Source organism: Pleurodeles waltl, chromosome 4_2, assembly GCF_031143425.1.
Source record: "Pleurodeles waltl isolate 20211129_DDA chromosome 4_2, aPleWal1.hap1.20221129, whole genome shotgun sequence".
NCBI classification, from domain to species: Eukaryota; Metazoa; Chordata; class Amphibia; order Caudata; family Salamandridae; genus Pleurodeles; species Pleurodeles waltl.
In genome coordinates this window covers 592,128,247-592,142,386 of record NC_090443.1, presented here as the reverse complement: position 1 = coordinate 592,142,386, position 14,140 = coordinate 592,128,247, and the positions used below count along the sequence as shown (strand labels likewise).

Below are 14,140 nucleotides of genomic sequence, written 5' to 3'. Positions count from 1 at the left end.
TCAGAATGTTTTATCTGCTGAGTTTTATAGTGAGGAAAATCCAAAGGTAAGGTCTTTATTGCACTTGTACATTAGCATGTGTGATTAGCATCATAACACTTCAGATTGCAATACATGCACAGGTATTGTTAGGTAACAATAAACATCCATTATTTATCAAAGTGGTAAAAAACCCACAGGGGTCAAAATGCACTAGGCAAATATGACTTTTATGTTGTCAGTTATGTTGTTTTACATCAAGCTATATAAAGTTGCAATGTTGGGTGCAGAAAATATTTATCGTTTACATGGTGTACCCCCAGAATTTAGCACTATTTATTTTTGTTGGCTGTAGAGGCCTGCTATATAGTAGTGTGGTGCCTGTGTTCCTCTGTTCAATATGAAGATACTGGAAATACCCTATTCTGCATATTTAGCTTACCTATAAGTCCCTACTTTATGGTACAAAGTTTACCCAAGGGCCTGTAAGTTAAATATCACTAGTGGAGTGCAGGGCTCAGTGTGCCATCCACTACAGTGACCATGTAAACAATGGCTTGAGGCCTACCATTGTATCCTAGCTAAAGCAGTTTTTTAAATGCTATTAAACCTGTCAAACTAAACCTTTATGACAAGTCTAAACCTTTCTTTTAAATATTAATGTCACCCTTAATTAGGCATAATTGTCCATGAGGCAGGGTGCATGGAATTTAAATCTATGAGATTTACAAATTTTGTGTTACACATGTCCTTAGAGTGAGTAGTTCACAAAACATGTTTTCACTGTAGGCTGAATTTTCCATGGGAAACACTGAGAAGCAATATTACATTTAAGACCATCTCCAGTTAGGAAACACCTATACATTTCAATCTTGAACTCCTTGTAATATTTATTAATACCCCAATTCACTGTTGAAGTTGGATTTTTAGGTAAAATTAAGGCAAAGGTATTTTAAAGTTACCTTTTCACTTACTAAAACCTATGGAGGCTGATTTGCATTAACCGTAAACTGCAGCCCTTTTAGTGCTCAAACCAGAACAAAAGACAGGGGCCTGGATGTGAGGAGGTGTTTCTATTCCTCTTACCAGAAGAACATTTGGACAGGGCCCAGGAACATAATTAACTTTAAAGGAGGATCTTGTGTCACAGGCAGACAACACCTGCAAAGGTCCCTTCCTTGTTCCCCCAGCCAGGAAGATTCCAATCCCAGTGTGGAGGAAGCTGCCCCCATAACTTGTTTGAAGTGACCCCCAAAGAGGGGTTGCTCATTTCTTTGGCCACACCTCTGGGGTTGGCACACATAGGCCCTGCCCAAGTAGAAAAATATTTCACTATTTGAATATAGGCAGAGAGCAGCACTGTGGGATTGTTTGCAGTATGGCATACTAAAAATGCCCCATAAGTTGGAAAGGTAAACCCTGGGAACTTTTACCCCATTGGTGAACGAGCAGCCAGGAGTCACCAAAACCCACAAGCTAGTGCAGACATAAATGTGGTATCTCTGTATCCTCCTCAGAACACTACAGGACCTGAGTAAAATCAGAAGAGGACTGGACCTACTGCCTGAGGCCTGAACCATGCCACTTAGGACTATGCCAATTCAGCCATGTTTAAAAGGGGAGAATGGCCACTTTGCTACTAATTTGCAGATGTTGGAAAATGGGTTACTGGTAAGGGCAGGTAAGTACCCACACTTAGCAATAGGCCACAAATCTCCACTTAGGCTCAGTTATGTTTCAGTAAATTAAACCCAGCTCAACCCTTGGTAGCTTGGCAACGAGCGACAAGGCTTAACTTAGGAGACAGAGTGTAAAGCATTCAAATATCACAAAACAGTAATCAAATAAAACACAGGAAACAGTTTAAAAATCCAAAATCAATTTATATAAATAGGAAATATATTTAGCTTTAAAATGACACAAACAAAAAAAAAATCGGATAAGGGGAACCGGAGATATGAATTTTTAAAGAATTATTACTTCCTACCGCATAGAAACAAAAAGCGGCAATCTGGTCGCACCTTGATCGGGGCAAAGTCGGAGTTTAAGGCCAACCGTGATGGAGCCCGGCTCGGCTACAGCCTGCGGGAGGCCTCGGTCAAAAGTTTACCTTAGGACTTAGTCGTTTTTCGGAAGATTTTCTTCAGCGAGACGAACCTGACAGTCCAATCCGACCTCCTGGAACTCTTCCTCGGATACGCGTCGCGGGAGCCCTTGGTGGAGATTTTTACCTTCGGACTTAGTCATTTTTTCGAGGTGAAAATCCTTTGACCGGGGCAAACCTGGATCTTGATCCGATGTCCTTAGAGCCCTCATCGGATACGCTGGCTGGGAGGTCCCGGTCAACTTCCTACGTTCGGACTTAGGTGGTCATTCTGACCCTGGCGGTCTTTGACCGCCAGGGCGGAGGACCGCGGGAGCACCGCCGACAGGCCGGCGGTGCTCCAATGGGGATTCCGACCGCGGCGGTAAAGCCGCGGTCGGACCGGCACCACTGGCGGGGTCCCGCCAGTGTACCGCGGCCCCATTGAATCCTCCGCGGCGGCGCAGCTTGCTGCACCGCCGCGGGGATTCCGACCCCCCCTACCGCCATCCAGATCCCGGCGGTCGGACCGCCGAGATCCGGATGGCGGTAGGGGGGGTCGCGGGGCCCCTGGGGGCCCCTGCAGTGCCCATGCCACTGGCATGGGCATTGCAGGGGCCCCCGTAAGAGGGCCCCTACATGCACCCGTCGCACAGCTTCCACTCCGCCGGCTCGATTCCGAGCCGGCTTCATCGTGGAAGCCTCTTTCCCGCTGGGCTGGCTGGCGGTCTGAAGGCGACCGCCCGCCAGCCCAGCGGGAAAGTCAGAATTACCGCCGCGGTCTTTCGACCGCGGAACGGTAACCTGACGGCGGGACTTTGGCGGGCGGCCTCCGCCGCCCGCCAAGGTCAGAATGAGGGCCTTAGTCTCTTTTTTGGAGATTTTCTTCACCGGGACGAACCTGCAAGTCAGGCCGGGTCGCAGTTGAGGCAAGCCGGCTAGAGTTGCTGCGGGTCGGTCCCTCTATGGAGCTTTTTTCAAAAGTTCTCCAAAGTTCTCCAAACTTCTGGATCTTCTTCCAGATGTTCTTTTAAGGTTCTTTTGGGGTCCACAGCTCACCCCAAGGTTACAGAAGCTCTGAGATGCTCCTTGCGGGTGTGGACTACAATTCCCAGAATTCGCCTGGCGCAAACTCCTTTTTGGCCACTGGACAGTGGTCAGCTGATTGGTTTCTTCAGGAGTGGGTGCAGGGGACTCTGGTTAGCAAGTTTTCACCTGTAGCAAACGGAGTCCCTCCTTGAACCAGTTGAAGCCAGGCAAAGTCCTTCTTATGGTGAAGCCCAAATGTGCAGCTAGTGCAGTCCTTCAGAGTGCAGGGTCCAGGTGCAGGCCAGGGGTCCAGCAGCACAGTCCTTCTTCTCCTGTAGTTCTTCCTTGTTGGAATCTGATGGGGATCTGAGGTGTGGGTGCAGGTCTGCCAGGTTTATCCCTGCTCCTGGGTGAAAAACTGGGGGGTCCTGGTTCTCCAATCAGGTGCAGGGTCCTTTCCCCTTTGATGATCACTTCCTGGGAAGTGTGGCAAAAATCAATCCCAGGGAGCAATATTCCTCAAAAATTCATCATGGCTGAAAGTGATTTTTGGAGGTTACATCTGGTTGGGCCCACCCACTGGTGTGGCTAAAACTCCTAAACACACCCCTCTCCTGCCCTCTCCTAATCTAATCAAGGGGGCACCTAATTGTCTGGGTTCGCAGGATGTGAGAGTGTTGCTGGGTTGCTCCAAATGTCCTTCTCTGCCTTTGAAGACCAGTTTGGCAGCCCTCCCCCTTCCTGCTTCACCACCTGCTGACGGGAGATCTCCTCCTCCAGTCACATCTCTTTATGTGGAACCAGGCCACTTCACACCTCATCAAGGCAGCCTGGCCAGGCTGCCAAAGGCTGGCCAATCAGAGCACAGCAGCAAAAACATTGCAGGGCTGAAGTTGGCAACTTTTCAGGTAAAGTTTAAAACTCTTTACCTGAACAAGTTATATTTAATCCCACAACTGGAAGTTGTGGGATTTATTATAACAATTAATTTGATACCAAACATCTGGTATCTGTTACGTAAGGGGACTTTTAAAATTAAAATAAAGGGCCTGATTCTAACTTTGGAGGACAGTGTTAAACCGTCCCAAAAGTGGCGGATATACCACCTACCGTATTACGAGTCCATTATATCCTATGGAACTCGTAATACGGTAGGTGGTATATCCGCCACTTTTGGGACGGTTTAACACCGTCCTCCAAAGTTAGAATCAGGCCCAAAGTCTCCCCATTGTAGCCTATGGAGGCCATTCACCACAATGAGGGAAAACGAATTTGGCTGTTTTACCTCACCAGGGCTTATACAACTATTTTATAAGGTCCTTGCTTATAGTTACATGGCACCCAGCCCTAGGGGCACACAGGGCACACCTTAGGGATGACTTATATGTACAAATAAGGTAGTTTAAGACTTTGGAACTACTTTTAATTCCAAAGTCGAATTTGCATGTAACTTTAATTTAAAAGCAGCCAGCAAGGCAGGCGTGCCTTTAAAATGACACTGGGCACCTCAGCAGTGCACCTATGGGGGCACTACCTATGCTGAAGTCCCTAAACCTCCATGCCCTACCATATACTAGGGACTTATAGGTAGGTTAACTTTGCCAATTATAATTAGCCTAATTTGATATCCATTTTACACAGAGCACTGACCCTGGGACTAGTACGCAGTACCTAGGGCACAGCCAAGAGTCAGTAACCACCAGTACCTGTCCAAAATGTTTGGGGTGACCAGGGTGTAGGAGGCTGGCCTGGCATATAGTGGGTACCTTGTGGTACTTACACCTTGTGCCAGGTCCAGTTATCCCTTATTAGTAGATTAGAGGTGCTCTAGCAGCTTAGGCTGATAGAGGTAGCTATAGCAGAGCAGCTTAGGCTGAACTAGGAGACATGCAAAGCTCCTACTATACCACTTATATCACTTAGCACTATATCATAAGAAAACACAATACTCAGAGTTACTATTTATTTTAGTGACAATATGCCAAAAGTATCTCAGAGGATATACTCACTTAGGAGGTAAGTAATATACACAAAATATACACACACAAACCAAATCAGGTAAGTAAACAGTTAGAAAAGTAGTGCAAACACTGTAGAACACAATAGAATGCAATAGGGAGAAATAGGCCTAGGGGCAACACAAACCAGATACTCCAAAAGTGGAATGCGAACCACGAATGGACCCCAGGCCTAGTGTAGTGTGTAGAGGGTCGCTGGGAGTGTAAGAAAACACTAAGGGTGTCCAAGATACCCCACCCAAGACCCTGAAAACTAGGAGTAAAGTTACCCTACTACCGTAGAAAGACAGTAAAGTCGAGATAGGGGATTCTGCAAGGACAACAACTGACTGAAAAGCACTGCAGACGGATTCCTGGACCTGAGGACCTGTAATGGAAGGGGACCAAGTCCAAGAGTCACGCAAGTGTCCGGGGGGGCAGGAGCCCACTAAACCCCGAATGAAGGTGCAAAAGGGCTGCCTCCAGGTGGAAGAAGCCAAAGATTCTACAACAACGGAAGGTACCTGGAACTTTTCCTTTGGTCAGAAGATGTCCCACAGCGTGCTAGAGGATGCAGAGTTGTTTCCACGCAGAAAGACCGCAAACAAGCCTTGCTAGCTGCCAGAGTCACGGTTGAAGGTTTTGGGTGCTGCCAGGGCCCAGGAAGGACCCAAAGGTCGCCCATTGGAGGAGGAGACAGAGGGGGCACTCAGCAATACAGAGAGCCCATGCAGAAGCAGACAGCTCCCGCAGAAGCACCTGAACAGGCGCTTAGAAGATCAGAGGATGACGGTCAACTCAGCACAACAAAAGGGAGTATCACGAAGTCGGATTCCAACTCAGCGAGTTGGCCAGTGCAGAACAGAGTGCTGGGGACCTGGGCTAGGCAGTGCACGAAGGAAGTCTTGCAAGAGTGCACAGAAGCCCTAACAGCTGCAGTTCTCGCAGTACACAGGATTACTGTCTGGCGTGGGGAGGAAAGGACTTACATCCACCAAATTTGGACAGAAGGGCCACTGGACTGTCGGTGACACTTGGATCCAGCTCCTGTGTTCCTGGCACCACGCTCGTCAGGATGAGAGGGGACCCAGAGGACCGGTGATGCAGAAGTTTGGTGCCTGCATTGGCAGGGGGAAGATTCCGTCGACCCACGGGAGATTTCTTCTTGGCTTCCAGTGCAGGGTGAAGGCAGACAGCCCTCAGAGCATGCACCACCAGGAAACAGTTGAGAAAGCCGGCAGGATGAGGCCCTACAATGTTGCTGGTAGTCATCTTGCTAGTTTGTTGCAGTTTTGCAGGCATCCTGGAGCAGTCAGCAGTCGATCCTTGGCAGAAGTCGAAGAGGGAAGTGCAGAGGAACTCTGGTGAGCTCTTGCATTCGTTATCTGGTGAGATGCCCACAGGAGAGACCCTAAATAGCCCACAGAGGAGGATTGGCTACAGAGAAAGGTAAGCACCTATCAGGAAGGGTCTCTGACATCACCTGCTGGCACTGGCCACTCAGAGCTGTCCATTGTGCCCTCACACCCCTACATCCAGGATGGTAGAGGTCTGGGACACACTTGAGGAGCTCAGGGCACCTCCCCTGGGAGGTGCTGGTCAGGGGAGTGGTCACTCCCCTTTCCTTTGTCCAGTTTCGTGCCAGAACAGGGCTGGGGGTTCTCTGATCCGGTGTAGACTGGCTTATGCAAGGAGGGCACCATCTGTGCCCTTCAAAGCATTTGCAGAGGCCAGGAGAGGCTACTCCTCCCAGGCCCTTCACACCTATTTCCAAAGGGAGAGGGTGTGACACCCTCTCTCAGAGGAAATCCTTTGTTTTGCCTTCCTGGGACTGTGCTGCCCAGGCCCCAGGGGGGCAGAAACCTGTCTGAGGGTTGGCAGCAGCGGTAGCTGCAGAGAAAACCACGGAAAGTTAGTTTGTCAGTACCCGGGCTCTATGCTGGAGACCAGGGGATGCATGGAATTGTCACCCCAATACCAGAATGGTATTGGGGTGACAATTCCATGATTCTAGACATGTTACACGGCCATGTTCGGAGTTACCATTGTGACGCTACATATAAGTATAGACCTATATGTAGTGCACGCGTGTAATGGTGTCCCCGCACTCACAAAGTCCGGGGAATTTGCCTGAACAATGTGGGGGCACCTTGACTAGTGCCAGGGTGCCCACACACTAAGTAACTTTGCACCTAACCTTCACCAAGTGAGGGTTAGACATATAGGTAACTTATAAGTTACTTAAGTGCAGTGTAAAATGGCTGTGAAATAACATGGAAATAACGTGGATGTTATTTCACTCAGGCTGCAGTGGCAGTACATTGTAAGAATTGTCTGAGATACCTATGGGTGGCAAAAGAAATGCTGGAGCCCATACTGATCTCCTGGAACCCCAATACTCTGGGTACCTAGCTACCATATACTAGGGAATTATAAGGGTGTTCCAGTGCGCCATTGAGAATTGGTAAAATTAGTCACTAGCCTGCAGTGACAATTTTAAAAGCAGAGAGAGCATAAACACTGAGGTTCTGAATAGCAGAGCTTCAGTGATACAGATAGGCACCACACAGGGAACACATACAGGGCATACTTTATGAGCACTGGGGTCCTGGCTAGCAGGATCCCAGTGACACAGGCAAAAACAAACATACATACAGTAAAAATGGGGGTAACATGCCAAGCAAGATGGTACTTTTCTACATAGGGCAAAAAAGAGGACTTTCCTACAGCAGAGGTAAGGTTCACAGAGTTCTAAAGCCAGCAAAATATATGGTCCGGCAAAAGACAAAAAAGCTGAGGTGACCACACAGAAAAGATGGGTTTCCTGCAGGTCTGATTACAGGTGGCCACTTAAAGACAATATGTGCGCACAGATCAGAACTATAACAAGGCCATGTCTATCGCACTCATTAATTGTCAGGTGTGACAAAATTGTTACCCTTTGTAAAATTTGGGCAAGTTATACCTGATGAAATTTAACATGGGGAAATACCTAGTTATTACCACAACATGAAGAATTTGGTTCAGTAAAGCAGCAACATCTGCATGTTATTGCCCCAAAAGATGGAATAGGTGATAATCATCATACACAATAAATATTGAACACCTCATTGCCAGATCTTATTGAGTACAAAAATGATTACATTGTACAGGGCCTCTCGTAGTAAGGCCCCCATTGTTGCTCTGTAGGTCTGAACTGTGTGATTTTTGGTTCTTGTCCATTTTCCTGTGTTGCATAGTCTTTGTGAACTCCCTGTACGTATGGCATAAATAACAACTAACACAGGTATTTATTTTATATCTGTGTAACATAGTGGAGAACTCAAAGTCCATTTACAAAACTGTTATTTTATAGAAATGTAAAATCAAAGCCTGAATGTTTTTTTTTTGTTTTTTTTTGGCGAAAGGAAGATGTTAACTTTACAATTTGAGCAAGATTACAATTAAACCGGTGTTCATTAGATGTGTTTGAAAGTTCTTATATAAAAGTAATTTGAAATAATTTTCATATGCACTCATTGATAATGGACGTAGCCTGCTCTTGTCTCATAATACTTATTTAAACAAATTATATGACATTGTGAAAACAGACCTCAAACATAGAATATAATAGAAAGATTTACCTTTTCCATGATCATTTTGAAAATCATATCTTGGCAAGTAGTTTAGGACTTTATCGTTACATTCTGACTTTCTAGTCACCGTAGAGCAAACTAAACTCGTATGCTTGTGCAGGTTGCCTTAATATTCACACAGTTAAGATGTTTCAGTACTCGAGGTAAGTATTTGTTGACAAACCTACAAGAAGGTTGCCCAGGACAGGATAGTCGAGACTGCCCAATCAACTTATCGGGCACAGTTCTTGTCTGCCCTAGTAAAAATATATTTCCTTTACAAAATTTTCACATCCGACAATTATATTTTTTACTGGGCGCTCACAGGTCAGCCTGAAAATTATCATTGGTCCTTTGCTACCATTACCCACAGGCATGCTGTAGATTGAATTTGGCTTCCTATTTGCTTCCTAAGAATCTTTTTCCATGGGTTTTCTTTGCTACATCTGATATTGTTCATGCAGTTATGGCTCATGCAGGGCCTCTCTCTCTACACCTCAGCAGCATACTACGCACTCTGAGCCAGCAGCACTTTACCACCCCCCAAGCATGCAGCTGCAAACGTCTGGTTGGATGTCCAATTTCAAACCTTTCTTCGGATACATGACTCTCGATTTGACTTAGAGTGAAGCATGAAGCATTTTAAATTAATTCAGTCATCACAATAAATACAATAAAGGAGTATCCAGTTGTCAACTGCCAAAAGAATGATTTGGGAAAATGTGTGTACAGTTTGGACATCTGAACCAGGATTGAAATGTGTCATTTGCGCTGCAGTGTCTAACTCAGGTTACTTCTCTTCACACAATCCAGAATTTAAGTAAGCAACACATGCATAACTGTTCTTAACTACACCTTCTTTAATCGGAATACTTGTTTCTTGTCCTTATTCGTTTTGCAGGATCTATCAAAATCGAAACATTTCACTAACTTTTCAGACATCCACTTAGAAAATTTTTCGAGCCTTTGATGTAGCGTGACGTTTTAAAAAAATGGAGAGTCAAAACACTGAAAATGGTGTTTACCACTGCAATGCTCTATGAATTCACCTTTTGGTGGGATAGTTTCCTCACAGAAAAAATAATTTTTCTGGCAAATTCACTCACGTAAGAAATATTATACTAGTAAAAATTTTCTTTAGAAACATGATAGTTTGAAAATTCCCCTGTAGCCCACACAGCCGAATTCTAAATGCCACAAATCTCCCAACTGCATTAAGTTGTAAAATTGAGAAATGTACACATCTCTGTTGCATTCTCTCATTTTCTGTACGCTGAGACACTGTAAATGAGTGAACCGTTAAATTGTAATTCTCCATAGACTATATCAACTACATTTTTAGATTTTAGCAGGTCAAACCTGCTGCAATTTACTCTGGAAAATCGTCAATTTATTCCAGTCCATTGGAACACCACATATAATTATATATTATTTCATAAGAAAATTCGGAGTATGGAGTATCAGTATTTACTGAGTGCAGTGAATACCTCAACCAAACCCGCCCCACTACTAATCAGGATTCATTGTACTGTACGAAAATATGTTACCTTCAGGACCTTGCAGATTATCAATGACCTTGTAATTTTAGTTAACATTCACGAACTTGTAAAATGCCACTCTAACCATATAATTAGACTGCACATTTGAAACACTGTAAAGTAAGTCTCTCTAAAAACATAATGCGTAGAAAAGCATTCCAAAGGCTTTACTCAAACTCCACTCTTTTAAAGTAAATCTGTGTAACTTTGATTTGTTTTTATGCTTGCAACCATGTTTCTTGCATGCAGGCCTAAATTCTTATAAATAGTTTATAATTGAAATCACATTTCTTTCAGCCAAAAGTTAAGCATAAATAAATGCTTGCTTTATGGCTTTTAAAAAAAATAATTACTCTCTTTCCCTGTTTCTCTCTCCAATTTTTACAATTTTATTTTAAATCAGTGAATCCATGCTGTAAGAGCAAAGCAGACTTTTCACAATTAGACTGCCGTCCTTGTTTTATAGAGATGTGGCATTGTACAGAATCACTATACCATTTGAGAAGATATTCTGCTATTGAATTTTCTGGTGTGGAAATAAATGCCCGGAGGCCACGTGAGTGAAAAACTGCGTCGTGCTTTCAAGAGCTGCTGTGCATCAAGGCATTTTCAGTTTTTGTAGCTTTGAACATACCACGGTTGTGCTTCACTTCTCATATTTCTGCTCATTTGTCTAGCTTGCAGATGTTTTCCTTATGTTAACAGTTTGTTAAAACTTTCTTTTCCAGGTTTACCAGAACCGAAAATAGATAAGGTATTCGAGGGAATGTCAATGAATCAAGGATTTTACACATCGAAAGACTTTTTACCTCTTGTAGCAAAGGCAAGCAAACAAGGTATGTCTAAGAAAAACATGTGTTTTCCAATCAGAATGTTAAGGTAAAATAGATACGTCAACTTTATTTTGCATAGCTAATAAAAACCATTGCATTACAATTCTAAAAACATCATACCTGGTATATTCAATTATCAAGTGTAAACAAATGAATATCAATTTGAGAATACCCTAAAAATGGCGAATATGTGAAAACAATCTCAACATGCTCAACTAAAGTATGACAAAGCCCTTTGAATATCTTTTCGTACATAAAATCAGCTGCTAAGTGATCACGCTATTTGGATATAATGATTCTAGGAAAGTAGAAGCTCGCAAGCCCCAGTTACTCCTGAGTACTTTCCCTGTGTTTTACCAATGGCTGAGTTATCTTTGTATAGGTCTCTTGTCTAAAACAGTAACATGCAATACGCTAGTGCAGGCAAGCACCCCTTAGACCAACTTGTAAGGTGCAATTGTCATGTGCGAAGGAAGACAATAGAGGTAACTCAAGCTTACCCCAATGTTTTCCCACAAATGAAAACCGTTGCATTACAGTTTTAAAAACACCATGTTTGGTAAACTTAATTATAAAAATGTGATTAAACTTAATTTAAATAAAGAACATCAATACAAAAAAAATCCCCTCCAGGTAGTCAATTATAAAAATACATTTTTGACACGCTCACCTAGAATATGAGTCCAAACGTTTTTAAACACTTTTCCCAGCATGGTGGCAATTACAAAGGAATTCTGCTATTTGAACATAATAAATCTGGCAATTTGAGAACTCGCTAGCCCCAATTATTCCTAGGCACTTTCACTCTATTTTACTAGGGCCAGATTTAACTTTATATGAACCCCTTGTTTAAAACACTGAAGGGGAATTCGCAAATACAGATCAGAATAGGTGAGTTCCCCTTAATACTCTTTATAAAGTACAGGTGTTGTTGGACCTAGCACTTTTTGAAGGCTCATCCCCAATCTTTTTGCTTCCTTTTTCCAATTTTTTTCCGACCTGTTTTTGTTGGCTTTAGGTTTGGGGGCACTTTACCACTGCTAACCAGTGCTAAAGTGCATATGCTCTCTGTGTAAATTGTATTGGTGATTGGCATATTTGATTTACAAGTAAGTCCCTAGTAAAGTGCACTAGAGGTGCGTTAGGCCTGTAACTCAAATGCTACTAGTGGACCTGCAGCACTGGTTGTGCCACCCACATGAGTATCTGTGAGAAAACAGGGCTGATTGCAGAGGTCCCCTAACTTTTTGCCCCCATTTTCCACTTTTTGCTGGTGTTTTCCTGAATCTGATGGTGCCCTGGGTACTGCTAACCAGTCCCAGGGCCTGTGCTCTGTGTAAAATCAGTATGCAAATTAGGCTAATTATAATTGGCTAAGTCACCCTACCTATAAGTCCCTAGTATATGGTAGGGCATGTAGGTTTAGGGACCCCACCATAGGTAGTGCACCCATAGGTGCACTGCTGAGGTGCCAAGTGTCATTTTAAAGGCAGGCCTGCTTTGCTGGCTGCTTTTAAATTAAAGTTATATGCAAATTCGACTTTGGAATTAAAAGTAGTTCCGAAGTCTTAAACTACCTTATTTTTACATATACGTCACCCCTAAGGTGTGCCCTATGTGCCCCTAGGGCTGGGTGCCATATAACTATAAGCAGGGACCTTATAAAAATAGTTTTATAAGCCCTGGTGAGGTAAAAACAGCCAAATTCGTTTTTCCCTCATTGTAGTGAATGGCCTTCATAGGCTAGAATGGGGAGACTTTATTTTAATTTTAAAAGTCCCCTCAAGTGACAGATACAAAGAGTTTGGTATCAAATTAATTGTTATAATATATCCCACAACTTCTAGTTGTTGGATTTAATATAACGTGTTCAGGTAAAGAGTTTTAAACTTTACCTAGAAAGTTGCCAATTTCAGCCCTGCATTGTTTTTCCTGCTGTGCTCTGATTGGCAGTCCTCTGGCAGCCTGGCCAGGCTGCCTTGATGAGGTGTGAAGTGGCCTGGCTTCACACAATGAGATGTGCCTGTGGGAGGGAATCTCCACTCAGCAGATGGTGAGGCAGGAAGGGGGAGGGCTGCCAAACTGATCTTCAAAGGCAGAGAAGGGCATTTGGAGCAACCCAGCAACATCCCCTCATCCTGCAACCCCAGACAACTAGGTGCCCCCTTGATTAGATTAGGAGAGGGCAGGAGAGGGGTGTGTTTATGATTTGTAGCCACACCAGTGGGTGGGCTCAGCCATATGTAACCTCCAATAATCACTTTCAGACATGATGGATTTTTGAGGAATGTTGCCTCCTGGGATTGATTTTTGCCACACTTCCCAGGAAGTGGTCATCGCAGGGGGAAGGACCCAGCACTTGATTGGAGAATCAGGACCCCCCTGCAATTCACCGAGGAGCAAGGATAAAACTGGCAGACCTGCACCCACACCTCAGTTCCCTACCAGGAAGAACTACAGAAGAAGGAGGACTGCCCTGCTGGATCCCTGGCCTGCACCGGGACCCTGCACTCTGAAGGACTGCACCTGCTGCACACTTGGGCTTCACCACAAGAAGGACTTTGCCTGGCTTCAACTGGTTCAAGGAGGGACTCCATGTTTGCTACAGGTGAAAAATTGCTAACCAGAGTCCCCTGCACCAACTCCTGAAGAAATCAACCAGCTGAACACTGTCCAGTGGCCAAAAAGGAGTTTGCGCCAGGTGCATTCTGGGAGTAGTAGTCCACACCCCCAAGGATCATCTCAGAGCTTCTGGACCCTTGGGGTGAGCTGTGAACCCCAAAAGAACCTTAAAGGAACATCTGGGAGAAGATCCAGAAGTTTGGAGAAGTTTGGAGAACTTTCGAAAGAAAGATCCAAGTTTACCCCTGTCGAAGGATTTTCACCTCGAAAAAACGACTAAGTCCGAAGGTAAAAATCTCCACCGAGGGCTACCGCGACGCGTATCTGGAGAAAAGTTCCAGGAGGTCGGATTGGACTGGCAGGTTCGTCCCACTGAAGACAATCTTTATAAAAATGACTAAGTGCGAAGGTAAACTTTTGACCGAGGCCTCCCGCGGCCTGTAGC

The 14,140-nt window shown here is 44.5% G+C and overlaps 1 protein-coding gene across 2 annotated transcripts in view; it reads left to right on the top strand.

Annotated features, from left to right (window-relative positions):
• The window catches only part of DPYD (dihydropyrimidine dehydrogenase), a 3,199,941-nt gene that overhangs the window by 1,390,034 nt on the left and 1,795,767 nt on the right, over positions 1 to 14,140 (top strand). For both annotated transcript variants that reach the window (XM_069232136.1, XM_069232137.1), the window contains exon 9: positions 10,969 to 11,076. In XM_069232136.1, coding sequence (XP_069088237.1) covers positions 10,969 to 11,076 — 108 coding nt within the window. The remainder of the gene's footprint in view (positions 1 to 10,968; positions 11,077 to 14,140) is intronic.